The sequence below is a fragment of the Asparagus officinalis genome, chromosome 3 (genome assembly GCF_001876935.1).
Source record: "Asparagus officinalis chromosome 3, Aspof.V1, whole genome shotgun sequence".
Taxonomy (NCBI): domain Eukaryota; kingdom Viridiplantae; phylum Streptophyta; class Magnoliopsida; order Asparagales; family Asparagaceae; genus Asparagus; species Asparagus officinalis.
This window is the reverse complement of record NC_033796.1, coordinates 40,443,062-40,461,930: the sequence shown is the minus strand read 5'-3', so window position 1 is coordinate 40,461,930 and position 18,869 is coordinate 40,443,062. Positions and strand designations below refer to the sequence as shown.

The window sequence follows — 18,869 nt, the reverse complement described above, 5'->3', positions numbered from 1 at the left end:
CCGACGGAGCTCCGAGCTCCGCCGCAGTAGACATGTCGACGCGAATCCGGACATGGCGAAGGGATTAAAAGCTAGGGTTTTGGGGGAGGTTGGATGAGAGATTGCTCAGACTGGGGGGTTTTGGGCCTTTGGAGGGTTGTCTACAGGGGAGGGCGAGGAGGAGGTAGGCGTTTCGGGGATGATGACGTAGCGAGTGGGGCCGAGTTCACAGTGTTTGGTAAGTTGTTGGGTGTCTGGGCCTGTTTGTGTTGATTTTCTAAAATCAAAGAACAACAAATAAGATAAGGAAACCATTTAAACTTGGTTTCCATTCATTTCCTTTAAAAAAATTATGAAATGAGTTTTCTTATAAATGAGTCACATCATCCAATAATATGGTAACAACTCATCTCATTTCATTTCTTTCTTTTTTTAGTTTTAAGAAGTGAACCGGACACAAGTAAAGAGCCTATTATAGGAAATAGTTTATTATAATTAATTTCCTTGTATATTTAGCCAACCAAATAGCTCCTAACTGGACGATTTTTTGGGTTAAAGGGGAGGGCTGAGGTGGAGATTATGGATGTTTTGGATGGGCTCAAGGATCTGCATGCTAGATGTCGGTCCCACTTTAGGAGTGAACGCCCGAGGTGGTAGCGGTCAGCTTGGAAAGCTTTAGAGTACCAAACATGTGAGTTGAACACTTAACAACAAAACATGTGTCTCATCATAACACTGAAGAACTAGATTCGCACTAAAACTGGCAACTAGAGGTGCTGAACTTTATCCGTATCCGAGAAAATATCTGTAACTGTATCCATTAGGATACAAATATGGCTACTCAAATCTATAACCGATAAGATATAGTTACGAATATGATTTTGTAGTAAAGTATCAGGAATCATATCTGAAATATCCGAATACATATTAGTTATATTGTTACAATTGTTTTATTCTTTAGATTATGGATATGAGGTTAATTTTGACGATCAATATATCTAATTTTAACTTTTCAAATATAATGAACATATTAATGAACTTTTTTTTGTATTACATGAACTATTTTTTTTTCAGCAGTATCTAGTTTTCTCTTATCCATTTATATCCGCATGCATACCCACCTATATATCCGCATGTATATCCGTATCTGTATCTGATTTTAGCAGATATTGATATAAACTTTCCTTACTGAGGTATATCTGTATCCATATCTGTATCCAAATAAGTAAGCGAATATGGATATGGTAAGCATCATATCCAAGCCATATCCTGACCAAATGCACTCCTACTGGCAGCCCCTCAAGCCCGACAGCTTTCACTTATTTCAGAAAAAACGGATCAAAGCTAAATTGCTATACTTAAGCTGGAAATAGTCTTTTAAACTAGTTCTTTTCTGGACCATATTCTTTCTAGTGTAAGGGTGTGTTTGGCGGCTCCATAAAATTTGTTTTAAGTTATACAACATCAATCTAAAATCTTATAGTTTAGTTCGGCAAAAATTGGGCCCATACAAATTAAACTAGTTCTTTCTAGTTGAAAAATCTTGCTTCTAAACTAGTTTTATTTTGTAACTTACTATTTATACAGTTCAACTTTGGCCTAGTTTAAGAAAAAAATAGTCTAGTCTAGTTCAATTGTGAAGTGGCCAAACACGCCCTAATAGTAACCTGGTTTAGGTTAAAACTGGACCAGGACTAATTCCAACCCAGTTTTTCAAAGGTTTTCAGACACATTCTAAGTTTTCTCATGAATTGTCAAAAGAACCAATGCGTCTCTATTTATGAATTATACTTATATCTTATTATACAGAAAATGGGAGCTGATTCAAATGCCTATTAAATAGTTAGATTATTATTGATCTAATTATTTGCTTAAATTTGATTTGGAGGGCCCTATGAGAATAATCAAATAACTTTTTGTTGTTAAGATACTAGATAAAAAATATGTAAAATTCAAAAAGTAAATATTTGATTCAATTAGTTATTAAGTATTAGTTTAAAATTCAATATGTCGGGACTTATTAGTACACACATATAATACTTAAGCTTAGTCAAGATTATAGGTTTTTCTAAGGGTTTGTTTGGCAACTACAAAAGAAGACTAGATTGAAAGTACTTTTTCCTTAACTAGGTCAAAGTAGATTCAAATACAGGTTGAGAACTAGTTAAATGGTAGAACTTGAACTAAGAAAAACTAGTTTGACTTTGGCCCAAATATAGTCGAACTACAAACTAAAAACCAGTTTTATGAATTGCTAAACAGTAAACAAACCCTGAGAGATTTAAGAGTTATAGGTTGATGTAGAGCATATATTTATACACTATAATCACAATCATAATTATAATTATAATACACAGGAAAAAGTTTGCAATTACTAATTTGATTAGCTCATATAAGAATTAACGGAAAATTGCCTATAGCCCCTTGAGATTTAAGAGTCATTGCTTCCTCCCCTCAAAAAAAGGATCTAATATATTTACCCCCTAAACTTTAAAATTCTATACTAGCCCCCCTTGTCCACATTACTGTTTTAAAGTATCCCAATAATAACCTTCTCAAAATCTTCATCAACGTCTCAACGATGCTCTCTCTCCTCCTCTATTCTCGGTCACCACATCCTTTCTCAGTCGTTACCCTCTCCATGCCGGTCGTAGTAGATCTCTTCTAGGCAGCCTCTCACCAGTGATGGAGGTGACATCGAGCTTAATGGGATGCCTAACATGGCGAACTTGGCAATATTGAAAGGATTTATGGTCGGAAAAGACGGGATGTATTATAGGTTGCCTCAAATAGTCAAATCCATATTGCTTTGGGTGTTCCTTTTGAGGTTGGTTTATTTTGATCAAGAGTTCTACTTACATTGGACTTTACACAACCAACATATTATAGGTTTATTTCTACTTGGACTCTTGTTGGGTTTTAGGACATGTTGACTTCTATTTCTATTAGAACTCTTATTCCTTAGACAACAATGAGTTAGGATCTTCAAGGCTATATAAGAACAGTCTTTCAAGATAATTAGATGTATCAATCTTCAGAGCGCCAATCAAGAAGAGAGAGTTCTTTTATGAAGCCTATTTGATATTCTTCTATTTTGTTCTTTTAGTTGAGAGTTGTATTAGGTTTTTGGGGTGTTATTTAGGATTGAGTGATTGAGAGATCCACTTTGTATTCCTCACAATTAGTAAAGTTTTTTTCCTTCTTCGCCCGTGGACGTAGGCTACAAGCCGAACCACGTATATCTTTGTGTTCTTGATATTTTTCGTACTCTCGTGTGATTGATATTAGCTTATCCTGGGGAATTTGTCATAACAGGATGAAGGAGGCGATGGGTGTGCTATAGAAAATGTGTCATGGTTTAAACATTGGAGAGCACTACAAGCGGTAGAGGTTGGGGTGACGAGGGTTTTGCTTTAGGTGCATAACGATTGCTTGCCGTTGGTGAGAGAGGTCGTTAGTGATATTTTGAGGATGTTACGGTTGGGAAGAGGTGTTGTTTGTTAGATATGATACTAACATTGTGTTTAGGAGTTCACTAGGTGAAGGAAAGTAAAGATAAAATAGAGAAAGAAAAGATGGGGAAGAGGAAGGCAACTATAATTATTTGTTTGGGAGTTGAGTAAGGGGAATGGAGGGAAACTTAGTTCATTATGTTTGGAAGTTCTAACTAAGGAAAGGGAAAGGAAAAAATGATTTTATTATTAACTCTGAGTCGTTGATCCATAGTGATGACAGCCAAATATTAATTTTTTAAAATTTACTTTCACTATCCTTCCCTAAACTCCAATTTGGAGGAAAACAAAATTATAACTTTTTAATGAAAATTTTACTTCTCCTACTGTCCATTACCTTCCTCAAAAAACTCTCAAAAAGAGTTAACTGTTATTTTTCCTTCCCTTACCCTTGGCTGCTACTCATCCATACACATTGTAAGACTATTTATGTCATGCCGCACTAAGAAAATGTGAGAGATTTCATAAATGGAATTTCAGAGAGATTTTGATTGATTGTTTAGTGATTATATGAACAAATGCAAATAGAAAAGGCAAATTGATTTCACGAATTTTAGTTCTTAAAAATTTATGAATTATGTTGTTCATATAGATAAGTTTTCCTTGTATGATCATAAACTTTTTTTTTTGAAAGGCGGAGCAGAGGTGGCCGATGAGAAGTCGGAGAGATCTCCGATGGGGCCGGCGGCAGTGGGTAAGGAAAGTGTTAGTGGCTATTAAAGGAGGAGGAGCAAAGGAGAGAATTATCCACAAGTCTAAAATGAAGATTGGGAAAATGGTGTTTTTGAAATAATTAAAAACATTAGTGGGAAACTTGGCTTCTAATTCTTAAGGCGCTAGTGGTAATTTCCCCAAGAATCAATTACTTAAACCGACTTATAAAAACTGACTTATAAAATATATACGTGGAGGATTATCTGCAATTAAACCCTATTGTATACTGTATTCAATTTTTGTTAGCTTATTTAGGCCCGTTTGAATAATGAAAGTATTGAAAGTAAAAAGTAAGTTACGGAAGTAACTTTCAAAACTATGAAATAGTAAGTAGCGAAAATAACATTTTTTTTGTTTGTTTCATATATTTTTAGAAGTAATGGAAGTAAAACTTCTTCCTCTTCATTTATTTTTTTTGTTTGGATAATATTTGGAAATATTACTAGGAAGTAATTTTGAGAATTATTTTTTCTTTGTGGACCCCATCCTACATCAACTTCTGCCGTATTTCAGTGCATTCAAAGGTGGAAAAATATTAAGGAAATACAGGTGCCAGCTAGATGCCACATCAGCTTTTAAAGAAGTAACGGAATTAGTTTTTACAGAGAAACAAACATAATTTTTTATATGGAAGTAACAAAAATGGACTATACTTCATCTACTTCATAACTATTTTCGTGCAAACAAACAGGCCCTTAGTATTAGTCTCTTAAATCTTCAATAATTCCATAATGGTCCCTCAAAACTCAATAATTAATTATTAGTCTCTCAAATTTTAGGGTTATTACAATTTGATCACTCAATGACCAAAATATCCTCAGATAATTTATTTTTGGAGAGTTATTGCTAATTGGCACTCTAAAATTTACACCTTTCTAAACTCTATTATTCTAAAGTTTTTTTTTTTTTGACTCTTTCATACTCCAAGATTACACCTTTCTTTGACTTTGATACCCCCAAAATCTTTTTTGACGCTTTAATACCCTTAAATTTACACATTTATAACTTTCATAACCCCAAGATTCCACAACTTTTAACTTTGATATCTCAAAGTTTACACATTTTGAATTTTAACACCCTAAAGTTTGGGATGTCAAAGTGCCAAAATTTTTAGCATTTCAAACTTAAAAAGATATAAACATTGTTGTAAAAGAATATCAGAAAAAACTTTAAGATATCAAATTTTTAAAAAGATGCAAAATTTAAGATATCAAAGTTAAAAAATTTTGGGTATTAAAGTTAAAATGGTGTAAACTTTAGAATACCAAAGAGCAAATATCCCTTTCTTTGAGCAAGATAATTTTAAAAAGAGAAATCACGAGTAAGAGGTATTTTGGTCACTGAAGGACCAAATTGCAAGAGGCTTTAGGATTTTAGGGATTATGAGCAATTATTGAGATTTGAGGAGCTAACATGGAACTATTGAAGATTTGAGGGACTAATATCTAAATAACCCCTTTTTGTTCCCATGCTTTTAAGTTGAACAAATTTTTAAAATAGACCCTATTAGAAATTTATTTTTAAAAACCGACCTCTTTGAACTTTATTTGCCATTGTCGATCCAGTTTCAGCCATCTGGCTGAAACTGGGTCGAAAATGGCAAATAAAGTTCGAAAAATTTATGGGATTTAAAATCCCATAAAGTTTAGTGTCTAATTAGCCATGCTAATGAAAAAGTCACCCAAACTTCACGTGAGTTGAAATCACGTGAAGTTTGGGCGCAACTTCACAGGATTTCAATTCTCGTAAAGTTGCAAGAAGCAACTACAAGAGAGCTCGAAGTGAGCTCTCTGCCAAATGACCCTGCAACTTCACGGGATTTCAAATCATGTGAAGTTGCAGGTCATGCAGAAAGATGCACAGACTGTGTGCATGTTCCACCTAATCCAAGTGCATGTTCCACCTAATCCAAAACCCGTTGTATATAATAAAACTTCCGCCCCATTCACAACAATATACATGAAAATCCAATCATGAACATCAAATTTGCTGCATATATGCTGATTGCAACAATATACATAAAATTCAACCATAAATCAAAACAATACACATGAAAATCACATATATAAACAAAAAACGATCCACACAAGCAACAAAAAATTGGAACAATCTAACCATATATATTATTTAAATTTATAATCACATTGTAAATTTCACATATATCCTAAAAGTCCTCCCCCTTCTTCTCCCTCTCTTACCCCTTCCCCTCACTTTTCTCACCCGTCCCCGCCCCTGTTGTCCATGCTGATGAGCCTCGATGATCTAAGTATCTGGTTGTGTACAAGGCTAAAATATTATAAACAACGGTTTCATCGCACCAATCCATCGAAAGTACATGATTTGGATATAAACAACGGGTTCATCACACCTCCTTCATATACAGACATATTATTCTCGAGATAGTTAATCTTCCCATCATACGAGCAAAGAATTACGATTCGATCGTTTCATCATTGTCTCTGAAGAGTGAAAAATTCCAATATCAATATTACACGAAAAACACAAAAAATATTATTTACAATTAAATCCCATAATATCAATTTTACACATCCATAATTTTTACCACAGGTCAAATCTTTATATATTTTTATGATAATATTCACTTTTAAAAATTAAAAAACAATACACTAATTTTTACAATTTCCCCTAATTTCCCCTCTAACTTCATATACAAATTTCTTTAATTTTTCTTCACAAATTCATAAATATTTTAAAATTATTTCAAAATCTAAACTTAAACAAGTTATTATTATGATGAAATAGTGAGAATATGTAAAAATTTAGGAGGAAAAAAATTAAAATTTTTACCGAAAATTTGCTAATGCCCTAATTTTGAAATCCGGCGAGCTTCAGTGAACTTCGGCGCGCATTTCAAAAGGTCGGCGACAGCGACAGCGGAGACAGTCGACGGGCCTACACAAACTTCATGGGATTCCCATAAGGTTGCAGGCTCATTTGGTAGAGAGCTCACTTCGATTGATTTCAACTCCCGTGAAGCTTTGGTGCATTCCTCATTAGCATGGCTAATTAGACACCAAACTTACACGGGATTTTAAAATCCCAAGAAGTTTTCGAACATTATTTGCTATTTTCGACCCAGTAGCTAGCTGGCTAAAACTGAGTCGAAAATGACAAATATATTTTAAAGGGGTCCTTTTTTAAAAATAAATTACTTATAGGGTATATTTTGAAAATGTGTCCCTCTAAGTTCTACCAAACTTCATAGACTAGCGTATCAGCCACGTGTCACATTCACAAGGGGGCCCAGCCGGACGAGATCCTCTCCCTTCCCGCGGACTGATTAGAATCTCTCGCGGGGAAGAGAGCGGAGCATCAGCTCACTCAACCCTAACTTCCCCCAAATCCCCAAATTCGAGCTGCCAAAATGAGCAATATGAAATCAATTTGTCGCCCTCACCCTTTAATCTCGTCGTTCATCTCTTGCTTAGACCGATCGCAGTCTCGCCTCGTTCACTTCCTCTTTCGAAGGCCCTAGACTTCGCCTCTCTCCGATCTGTTCCTCATCTTTCCTGGTCGACGATCTTCCGAAGATGGCGACGCCCTCGCCGCGGTTCAATTCTAGGAGGACGCTCACCAGGGTCTCCAATTGGAACTCTGAGAAATCGCCTTATGAAACCCTAGGTGGACGTTCGATTTCTTGGAATTTGGGCTTCGTTGCAGAATTCATAATCAAAAGTTTATTTTTTTTCAGTTGAATTTGGTTTGCAGAGTTGGAAGGGGATGCTGACGAGGAGAAAATAAAGTCCGCATACAGGAGATTGGCTAAGTTTTATCACCCTGATGGTACGCCTCTTCATCTCAAACCCGATTAACTAATTTTACATGATATTAAATTGTTAGCTAGACGTTATTAGAGCATACATCAGTTGTACGCACCAAATGAAATGATGCCTAAAACAGGGAACCCTACGGCCAACATGACAGAAGTTTCTAGCAAATCCTATGCGTGTGTGCTACATGAAGACCGCTGCCTGCATGACTTCTTTCATTGATTGTGGTGGGAAGTCTAGACTTCGTCATGAAAAAAAATTGAAAGCTGAATTGATAGGAATCGTTGCTATCCTACGCCCCAGTTTGAAGGGCTAAGTTGGTTCTGGGAGCCACTTCAATAATCATACTAGCCCTCCGGCATATTGTCGGTATTGAGAGAAAACTTCTTCTTGAGGACCTCCATAATCCATATCTTGATTGCAACCCTTAAGGAAGGAGGTAGTGGGCGATCATCAACCTACAAAGATCAAACGAGAACGGTCGTAGCAGTGCTAATGATCGCATGATCTTCTACCACAAAGTGGACTGCAGAGCCATACTTGTTTGCAATAAAGTTTCAATCCAACTTTCCAAGTAATTTCACAATAATATTGAATTTAAAATACCAAACTTTAACTTAAAGAATACAACTTTCAATTGTGACACGCGATAAACTCCGGTACAAAATGGGAACACCCAAAGATATAATGAATGCTGATTCAAGCATAGCAATCACTCACGCTCAATATCAAGATAGGTCAAATTCATTACACGACAATGGCATCCACCTTGTCAAGGCAACTTTAGGAGCTGTGCTGATCATCTGAATCATAAAATAGATAATAAAAATAAGAGGGAAGATGAACGTGATGAAGCTTTATCTAGACTGATGGAGCTCTCACAACTTGGTCAGCTTCAGTGATTATGCACCCCAATCAGCGTTCATCGGGTGAGATTTGGGTAGTAGATAGATTTGGCTTCTTTCAGGATCTGAGTGTGCAGGTCCAGGCCAGATCCTGCAAACTTGGAGCCAGATTGATTAGTTCCTCACTGGATTGGTGGGGTTCCTTGGGTTGACTGGAGACACGATCACGAATATCTTTTCCCCTCCTTATCTCTTCATTCTTTGTATCCGTAGGAAAAGGGAGGGGAAAGATCACATCGATGCAGGGTGGAAATCTGGTAGAAATATCCCTCTCAAAAATTCTCATTTCCTTATCTACTGTAGCTTTGGGGTCTCCATATGCTCTATGAGACAGGTAACCAGTATTTGTATTGTCAGATTGATATGAGGTATGAAGGATGGTGAGTCCTTTACATTAATGTTGGTTGAAAATAATTTGCACCATCATCAGTTACAACGTTCATGGGTTCCTACTTTTTCAATATATAACAAGGCTTGTGAACTAGGTAGTTTCTAGCCAACAAGGTGTGAATGGTTTTGAGATCTTGGCAATATAACCAATCATGATCATTTTTATTCTTTATCAGTTAACCTTTGTCTTTCAGACATTTTTTCAGGAAATTTCGAATTTGAGAGTTTTGATGATGTTACATTTGGCCACACTTCCTGAGATCGAAGTGATACATCATATGATAAAATTATGTCATTATCACCATTCCAGGAGATCTTCGCTCCATTTAACTTTTATATTGTATGTGCGTTATTAAGTTCAGTAACTATGAGCAGATTTAATGAATTACTAATTATATGGAGATATTATATGTGCATCTACGGATATAGTTTTTTTTCCCCTCCCTCTGAAGGCTTGTGGTTGGAAACTTCCAGTTTCACGTGTCTCAAAGGTGTCTTGCATATTTGATATTTTTTCCTTCTGTCCTCTTGAGGGATCTTTTTATGCAAATGAAAACTTTGTTGTTATTCTTTTATTTTTCACATGTGTGGAATATATTATCGTGCTTCCTCTCCATAGCTTTTGATATCTATGCTACTCTATCTTTGCCTCGCTCTGGAATGCTTAACTGATAATCATGTCTCGTGCAGTATATGATGGTAAAGGGACTCTTGAGGAAGGTGAAACAGCTGAAGCTCGATTCATCAAAATTCAAGCTGCATATGAGCTACTCATGGACGATGAGAAGCGACGGAACTACGACAGGGATAACCGTGTTAACCCAATGAAGGTACTCATTTTTTGAAGTAGTAAATGCAATACTACTATTGAAAATGATGCTGCTTAAAGATTTTGTGTTAAGAGTCTGAAATTTACCAATAGGGCCACCGGTACTTGTTTCCTCTGCTGACATCCATTATATTTCTGTCAGGCCTCTCAAGCGTGGATGGAATGGTTGATGAAAAAGAGAAAGGCTTTTGATCAGAGAGGTAATATGGCTGTCGCAGCTTGGGCTGAACAGCAGCAGCGTGAGATGAATATCCGTGTTCGTCAGCTTTCCCGCTCAAAGGTGCAACCACCTAATTTTTTTTTCTTACTTCTAATATACTTCTTTATTAATTTTGAGTTTCATTTCTTGTTTGACAATCCAAATTTGCTAGAGACCCTGTGTTAGATGTACTAAAATTTACATGAAATGTGATTAAGAAACTGACAATTAAATGAAGCATTCACAGCAGCTTGATTGTCATATAGGTTTGTCCCACTGTTATGAGAGCCTTCTCATTATGGATTTGAATGCTATAGCCAAACTTCATATGATCAAATGTCACATGGCTGATGTTGCATTATCTGATTTATCTTATGTTACTTTTGGGTAATTCATAAAACTACCATGAACATTGAGGGGTTTTATACACAACTACTTTAAACCTTTTTATTAGAGAAAACCACCATGTACTTTCAAAACTGCATAAAAATACCATGAACTGTTGGAAATGGTTGCGAACATCATCAACTGTTGGATAAAAAGTCTAAATCTATTCCTTGAAAATAGAAGGGAAGGGGTGATGGTAATACAGAAGACGCATAAAATAGGGCTAAACTGCCCAAAACATGTCTCACACTAGACACGTGACAACTTATGCTAAACACTTGACAATGTACCTAACTGCTGTTAGGCGTTGTAGTTTACTTAAAAAAGGTTTATGGTAGTTCTCTGTACCTAAAAAAAAAGAAAAAGAACAAAGGTTTATTGTAGTGCAGAATTCACCAAAGTTCATAGTAGTAATGTGAAGTTTACCCTTAATTTTGCTAGGAGATCCGCGATGTCATAGGTATATTGTCACGCTTTACATATTTACCTAACGTCAGGATGTATTTCAGGTTGACCCGGATGAAGAGAGGAGGATACTGGCAAAGGAAAAGAAGGCATCCATGGAGTATTTCTCTACTACGCTGAAGAGACATACACTTATTCTGAAGAAGAGAGACTTGATGAGGAAGAAGGCGGAGGAGGAGAAGAAAAAGGTCATTACTCAGCTCCTAGCCGCAGAAGGCCTTGAGCTTGATACAGAAAGTGAAGATGATCGATCTTAGTGAAATGTATGTAACATCTAATTTAAGTTGTAAATAGGGCTTCTGAATGGTCCGTTGTTTGTATTGTTTGTTCTTGTGGCCATTATAATTGCTGGATAAATGGTCCAGCCAATATACAAATAGGAGGGAAATTGTAAGCAGGAATTCTGTATACATACATATAATTCTTGAATTTTTTTAATGCGACTGGTCTAGTTTTTAATTTGCTGCAGATGAATTTTCATAATGATATCAAATATAAAAATTTAGAAAGATGAGAAGTCGATATATTAAACACCAGCAAAGTCCTTGTTCCTTGTTTCCACTTGAATGAGTGGGCATCAGAGGCATATAATTCTTTGAATTTTTTCATTAATTTTGTGGGCATCAGATGCATCTAGAGAAAACGAAAGTTGGTCGGTCCTCTTTTTCAGGTCTATAGAGAATGTCACAGATTACTAACATGAAAAAACAAAACATGTCACAGATTATAGAAGTACTAATCATCACAAATCATTCATCATGGAACACATTTTCTCAGGATGAATCAAGGGTAAAAAGAAGTGTTCTTGGGAAGGAAAGTGCATGAATTTTTTGAGTGAAGCAGGCAATCATGTGTTTGATTAATAGGAATTTAACAAAACAAATCAAAGTAAACAATGTGCTCAAAAAAAAAAGTAAACGAGTATCATGCTATTGCCTAGGCAAGGAGGAAGAGAGACTCATTTTTCTATGGGCAAAATTACTAGATTGGCATATTTTGTTGACTCGTAGTGAACATTGGTATATTTTCTTACTGTGGCGACAATTTGGTATGTTATGTAGACTATGACAACAAATTAGTCTATATTTTGACCAGAGCCAAAATTCCGGCTAAATTGAGTCACATGACTCCTCAGATATAAGTAATGTGGATTAAATGCGCTTACGTGACAGGGTAACTTAAAGGAAAAAAGAACCAAACATCCCACCCACCAAAAAATCTCTATTTTCTCTCTTTTTCTCTATTCATGTGAGGGAGTGGATGAATCTTGATTTGTGTAAATTAGGGCTTTTCATCCCATTGAGCCATTAGTTTGCTTCTTACATGCTCATACTTGAACCTGACTTTAAGCAAGAGCTTGAGGATAAAGAATCTAACTCCAATTTTAGGTGCCCCAACCAATTTAATGCTAAGAGGGAGAAGAACCAAGAATCCCAAATTGAACCCTAGTTTTGAGCCCTGTTGTAGGAAAAAGAACTCTTTTCGCAATTTAATTGATCCCAATTACCGTCATGTTAGCAGCCACGTGAGCCGCACGTGAGGATCATGTGACTCAATTTGGCTGGAATATTGGCTTCGGCCAAAATATAGGCTCATTTGTCGTGGTATTCCACATAACATACTAGCTTATCGCCGAAGTAAGAAAATATACCAATACGTCACTAAGGGTCAACAAAATATACCAATCTGGTAATTTTGCATTTTTCTATAAAACACTCCATCACCTTTTCATTTCAAGTGATTTGTACCACATGACTAGGGTTCGACGTGGGCCGGGTCGACCCACGGATTGACGGTTCCCAACCCGTCATGGGTCATGACCCGGCCCGCGACCCATGATATACACGGGTCATGGGTCGGGCTGGGTCTAGCCTCAGACCCGAGGTCAGAGAAGTAGACCCGACCTACACTGGCCAGGCCCACGCCCGACTCGGTTCGCTCCGGCCCATGATATATTTTTTCAGTTAGACTAGTTGTTCCTTTAGCCCTTCGGGTCTGCAGCTAGCTGCCAACAAAGACAAAATGTTATAGGTCTTTAGCTCATGGATCTTTTGGCCCATTGAGAAACAAAGCAGTAACATTTAAGCTTGTTGCTGTCTACTTAGAAGGATGGAAAAGTTTAATAAAAATTTAAAAATAGCTTAATACAAGTTTAAATTACTAAAAAAATAAATTAAAAATTATTTTATAATTATAAATACAAATTTAATATAATTAAAAAGGTAAAAAAAAGTTGGTCAAAAAACTCATGGGCCGGCCCACGGGTTGTGATACCTAGGCAGGTCGTGGGCCGAGCTGAGTCCGGTCTTAGACCTACGATCAGAGAAGTAGACTCAGCCCACTCTGACCCAGCCGGGCCCGGATCAAACCTAGTTCAGCCTTGAACCCAGCAGGCCAGGTCACGGCCTGAACCGGCCCGACCCACGCCCACCCCTATACATGACCTCCTCCTATTGGTGTATTAGTATGATATATGTTACCTTGGTGATCATGGAGTATTTTAGCATTTTTCAGGTTCCTCGTGCCAAAAATAAAAAATACCACTCGCGCTAAATACACAAATAATGAGAGTCTCAACATGCTTATCTGAATATGAACTATTTAGCAGAAAGTAATTGGAGGATTTTGTTGGCATTGGAACCAGTAAGGGGCCTTAAAATAAAAAATTATTAAAACAGATTCGATAGCTCTATCCCCGTCATCCTCGCGTCAAACAAACATGAAAGATACAAATACGGGCACATTAATAAGTGAAACACGTATCCTACATGGATATGTAGTATCATCATTTATCAGTACACACTTTTCATTTGCATCACCCAGGGACCTGTCAGCTTCAATAGCCAAGCCATTGATACAGTAGGCATGAAGCGTAGCATTAAGAGTAGAAATTTGCGCTTCTCTTCTAGGCTCATCAAATAGATATCTAGCTCGTGAAACACGATCACACAACGAGTAAGTAGTGATCCACATGCATATATGAATACCAACTATTTGGCAGAGTGTAACTGGAAGATTTAATGTGGCATCACAACAAGGTAACTAAGATATCTTAAAAGAAAAATAAATTATTAAATATATTCGAAAACTATCCCTCTCATCATAGTACAAAATTAACCGCTACCTCGCTGCAGCCGCCCTGAACTTCGTCACGATCCCTTGCCGTATCCGCCGCCTCCTCCTTCCCTCCTTTCCCACCACCACCTCCTCCCCCTTCACCCTCAAAACCCTCCAACCCCCTCCCTTACCTTCTCTCCCCTTTCAGCACATCTCTCCCACAGCTACATCATTGTCGTCGCCAGCAAATCTTGCATCATCACCAACACCTTCACCAGGGAAGAAATCCACCCTCCGACTCTCCCTTCACCACAGTCCTGTCTTCCCCTCCGTCTTCACCCTCTTCGATACTTTTGATCCTCGACAAGAAACAGACCAGCATACTCTACTGGTGACTGAACGGAGTCAACAACCGCCGGTTGATTCTCAAGTTCGGCAACATCGCTAATCCGAACATACACTCATTATGGGCCTGCAACGGGAAAAGTGTACGAGCTTCTTTCTAGCGGGCGTGCTTGCGTCACTGGGTACGACAACACAAACGAAATAAGTTTGAGATTGGACAATAATACTGGGCGCGACAATTTGCGCGACAATTTCACAAATCTCTACGGGAAGCTGAAATCTGAGAAGAAACTGCTGGTGTAGGGTCTGGTGAAGTGCCACCGGGAACTGTTGATTTAGGTTTATAAGCTTGGTTCTGAGGATTATGGATTATTCTGACTGTTCTGATGATGATGAGGTGGTTTGGACAATGGTGGAGAGTACAGGGAATTGGTGCTTGTTTATGAATTCAATGGGGAGGGTTCAGGCGGCGAGGCAGGAGCCGGAGAGGGACGAGCAATTGTGTTTGTTGCCGCAGGGAATGGGAATTGGGCGGACCTTCCGATGGGAGTTGAACAATCTTTGGTCTGTGTCTTGGGCGCTATCATATTTGGGTCTGTCATTGTCAGGGGCAGATCTAAGATTTGTCCCAGACTGCGTCCCCATGTAGCTGTAGAAGTATTAGTAATAAATGCAAGTAAATATAAACAAATTAGTGTCCCGTGACACCGATAGATACTATGATGATACCGCGTTTCTTGATTTTTGGCCAAGTCGGTGGTCTTCTCTCTCCCAATACTTTGTACAAGACTACATGATAAATTTACTGATATGCTTTCATTGTGAAGAATAACGTCCATTAAGTTATAAAGATGAGGAAACAAAGAACTACATCCCCTATGCTATTCTGAAAGATGACTGTCAAAATATCTCGCTTTCTTTGTGCAGTTCAACAGATTCACCACATCCAATCCAACAAGAAAGTAAACCTTATGCTATTCAACAACCAGCTTAATTATCTAGTATGGGAATCCAAACCGCTAATCACACATTACATAGAAACTTCAAGGTGTATAGCTGAGTATTACAAATAAAATCAACAAATCTAAGCAAACATTAACTGATAAGCATTCAAGATGAGAGCCAAACAATTGTATGAGAACTTTATGAATATATGTAGTTCTCGTTGTACTGATATAATAAGAAAAAAACTCTACGAATTTAATAAATTTAAGCATGAGTTTCTCAAGAAGCATATACAAATATGAACTTGACCATAATTGTCAAATTCAATGTTCTACTGCAACAATTAAGATATCTTATAATCATGAACTCACCATTCGAACAGAACTCAAAAACTAGTACTTTCATCCTAGCATAAAACATACATGAGAGATACAAAATTTGAAACTTAGAAAAAAAATATAGAATTAAATGATACCTGTTTTAGGATGAACCTACATGGATATGGTATCATCATCTGATCTCAAGCCATACAAATAGATGAACTGGAATTTTGCTATGTCCCGGCAAGAATTCTTGTAGCACTTGAACTCTTTGCCTCTTTCCTAGTCTTAGTATTTGTACTAGAAGAACCAAAAGCTCCTAAAGCCTCCAAAAAGAACTTTTTATTTGGGACTATACCCTCTCGATCCATTCTCTTCAACAATTTATCAAGAAGCTGCTTCTCATTAGCCTTAGTGTAAGCCTTGTACAATAATTTATATGTAGAAGCATTTGTCACTAAACCCTTTTCATTCGCATCATCCAAAAGCCTGTCAGCTTCAGTAGCCAAACCATTGATACAGTAGGCATCAAGCATTGCATTAAGAGTAGAAACTTGCACTTCTCTCCTAGTCATAACGAGCTCATCAAATATCTCTCTAGCTCTTGAAACACAATCACACAATGCATAGGTAGTGATCAAACTCTCATAAGTCACAACACTTGGTTTCAATCCCAATTCATTCATTTTGGTAAAGACTGCTTCAGCTTTCTCTCTGAGCCTAGCCTTCCCATAATTCAATATCATTGAATTGAAAGTAGGCAGCGTTGGCCTCTCTTTCGATCGCAACAAGCTCTTGAACACTTGCTCCATCTTATCAAATGCATGCTTTCTTCCATAAGTGTCAATAAGCACATTGAATGTGATGACATCTGGCTTCAACTGATTGCTCTTCATTTTCAGAAGTATGGACTCCATCTCTTTAATCATACCATTTTTCCCATAAGCATCCATTACTCCATTGAAAGTATAAATATCAGGGGACACAATACTTGACTCAAGATCTTTAAATAATTCTTCCACTTGTTTTACATCGCCAGCTTGGGCATAGGCTCTTAGAAGAATGTTGTAAGTCACAATGTTGGGTTTGCACCTTTCAATTCCTTTCATTTTCTCAAAATATCCTGAGGCTTTTAAAAGAGCCTTGGATTTGTCACGAGAATGGAGGTGAGCAGTTATTAGTGCATTGTAAACTGAAGTATCAGGTCTACATCCACTACTTCTCATCTCTGTGAAAAGCCACATGGCCATCCTCGTTTGGCCTTTCTTGCCCATTACCGAAATTAATTTTGAGTATATGCCATTGTCTGCAATGTACCATCTTTGCTTTTGCATCCATCTGAATACCTAATAACAATGAGAATCAGATGTATTGAAGATTTGGGTCATACATTAAGTGCACAAAAAATGAACATCTGAAAAATATTGGATAGATAGTTGAGGGGAAAAGGATGAGTATTTTATGATATTTTTAGTTTGGGAGCACCCTGACTCGCTTATCTTTACTCATTGGGTTTAGGAAGCTACACATGCAAATCATTGATTTAACTTTACTGGTTCACAATACCATGACAGAAACAATAATTCACATTGATGCAAAAATTAAAATAACCAAGTATATGAAACTAGTGAAGATGGCCCAAAAAAATCTTAAATACTTTGGCTACGAGTCTTAAGCATCCCTTCATGTCTGATGGAGGAGAATTACATGGCAACAAGCAACACTCAGAAATCCACGGTGTCGACGTATACCATTTTCGACTATGAATTGAAAATAACAGGTGTAGGACAGATTCAATCGTCGCATAAAAAGGCATTGTATGATAGATGAAAAAAAATTGAACTAGAAACATAATTGCAAACAATTGAGGACAGATAATGACTATTGTTATTATCAGGAACATGTGAGAGTTCATTAACACAATTCTTTATCGCATTTCTATTTTAAAGTGGTAACCATATGCAAGCTTCATGACTAAATTGGGAAGTGACTATAAACGACAGAATACATCCTTTCGCCAATAAAAGGTCTCAAAAAACCTGGATAACTGGTTTGATTGATAAAAGCTAGGTTACCCGGACACTTGGTTATGGATAACATATCCGTGTTGGACGCATATCGGACATGGATTCACTGCGGCCACGCCATGGACATGTGTAGTTCAAAACCCGATTTCCCCATTACTTATAACCCTAAACTAGTTTCTTTGGTACATTGAGCTCAAAACCTTTAGGCTTTTGAACCTGAAAACCAAAACCATTACTTAAAAGATTTGAAAAATACACATCATATTCCATGCAATCAAAACTAAACTTTTGTTGTTAAACCTCAATTCTTAGTTTGATTTAATTGTTATAGATAGTAAGAAACATACAAATTTTATGAGTATTTTAATTCAACATCTGACCTAATGTGTGTGCGCGCGCGAGTGCGCGTGTGCATGTGTGTGCATCCATGTCCCCGTATCCTGCCTTTTATAAACTTGTTTGTCCCGTGTCCGTGTCCACACCCTTATCCATGCAACCTAGGGTAAATGTTATGAACTAATGTCTGTAATTTTGGATACAAAAAAGTACCTTAAAAATTAATTCTTGAACCTTTCACATGTATTATCTCATTATCCATTGCTCATATGTTATCTAATGTCTGACATTTTCATTTTAAAAAATTTTAAAAATAAATTCGTAAATGAATAGTAGATCTTATTCTTCCCTCCCACTCGTCGCTCTAACAGCCTACTTAGCAAGTGTGAGAAGAAATTCATGAATTTCCACCCATGGCGCGAAGTGAAGCTAACAGTAGCTCCAGAAATTATACTTGTTATGAGGCATAGTATTCACCAGCTTAATACAGCAATTTCTAAGAAAATATCAACAATACAAGTTCTTATCCACTACTTTGATTTATATGCTGAACTAACAATACTTTCCAAATCTCCTCTTCCACCTCCTAAATCACTAGCTGCAACTTTCAACTTCCTTTATGAAAATCCAGAATTTGCATTTTACTTTTCCAACATTACAGTAATTTC

At 37.0% G+C, this 18,869-nt stretch overlaps 2 protein-coding genes across 3 annotated transcripts in view; one reads left to right on the top strand and one right to left on the bottom strand.

Moving 5' to 3' along the window:
- LOC109833903 lies at nucleotides 7,462-11,630 on the top strand. Its single transcript, XM_020401761.1, has 5 exons — nucleotides 7,462-7,847; nucleotides 7,935-8,009; nucleotides 9,982-10,121; nucleotides 10,263-10,400; nucleotides 11,216-11,630. Exons 1-5 carry the CDS (start codon nucleotides 7,757-7,759, stop codon nucleotides 11,426-11,428), a joined length of 657 nt encoding a protein of 218 aa, XP_020257350.1. The 5' UTR covers nucleotides 7,462-7,756; the 3' UTR covers nucleotides 11,429-11,630.
- LOC109833901 (pentatricopeptide repeat-containing protein At4g39620, chloroplastic) overlaps nucleotides 14,405-18,869 on the bottom strand; it is a 5,018-nt gene continuing 553 nt past the window's right edge. Inside the window, exons 2-3 of one of the 2 annotated variants that reach the window (XR_002245379.1) lie at nucleotides 15,994-17,184; nucleotides 14,405-14,751 (exon numbers count right to left, since the gene is read on the bottom strand). Coding sequence is in view for 1 of the 2 variants with exons in the window: in XM_020401759.1 (XP_020257348.1) it covers nucleotides 16,072-17,184 (1,113 nt within the window). In the remaining variant the exon portion in view is untranslated. Of the gene's footprint in view, nucleotides 14,752-15,723; nucleotides 17,185-18,869 lie in introns of those variants that run through there. The other variant, XM_020401759.1, reaches the window with a different exon arrangement.

Excerpts from the sequence above, each read along its gene's own strand:
- LOC109833903 (XM_020401761.1), top strand. The coding sequence starts at position 7,757 with ATGGCGACGCCCTCGCCGCGGTTCAATTCTAGGAGGACGCTCACCAGG. Across the intron at positions 7,848-7,934 it reads ATCGCCTTATGAAACCCTAG|AGTTGGAAGGGGATGCTGAC; the intron begins GTGGACGTTCGA and ends TTTGGTTTGCAG. Across the intron at positions 8,010-9,981 it reads TAAGTTTTATCACCCTGATG|TATATGATGGTAAAGGGACT; the intron begins GTACGCCTCTTC and ends TGTCTCGTGCAG.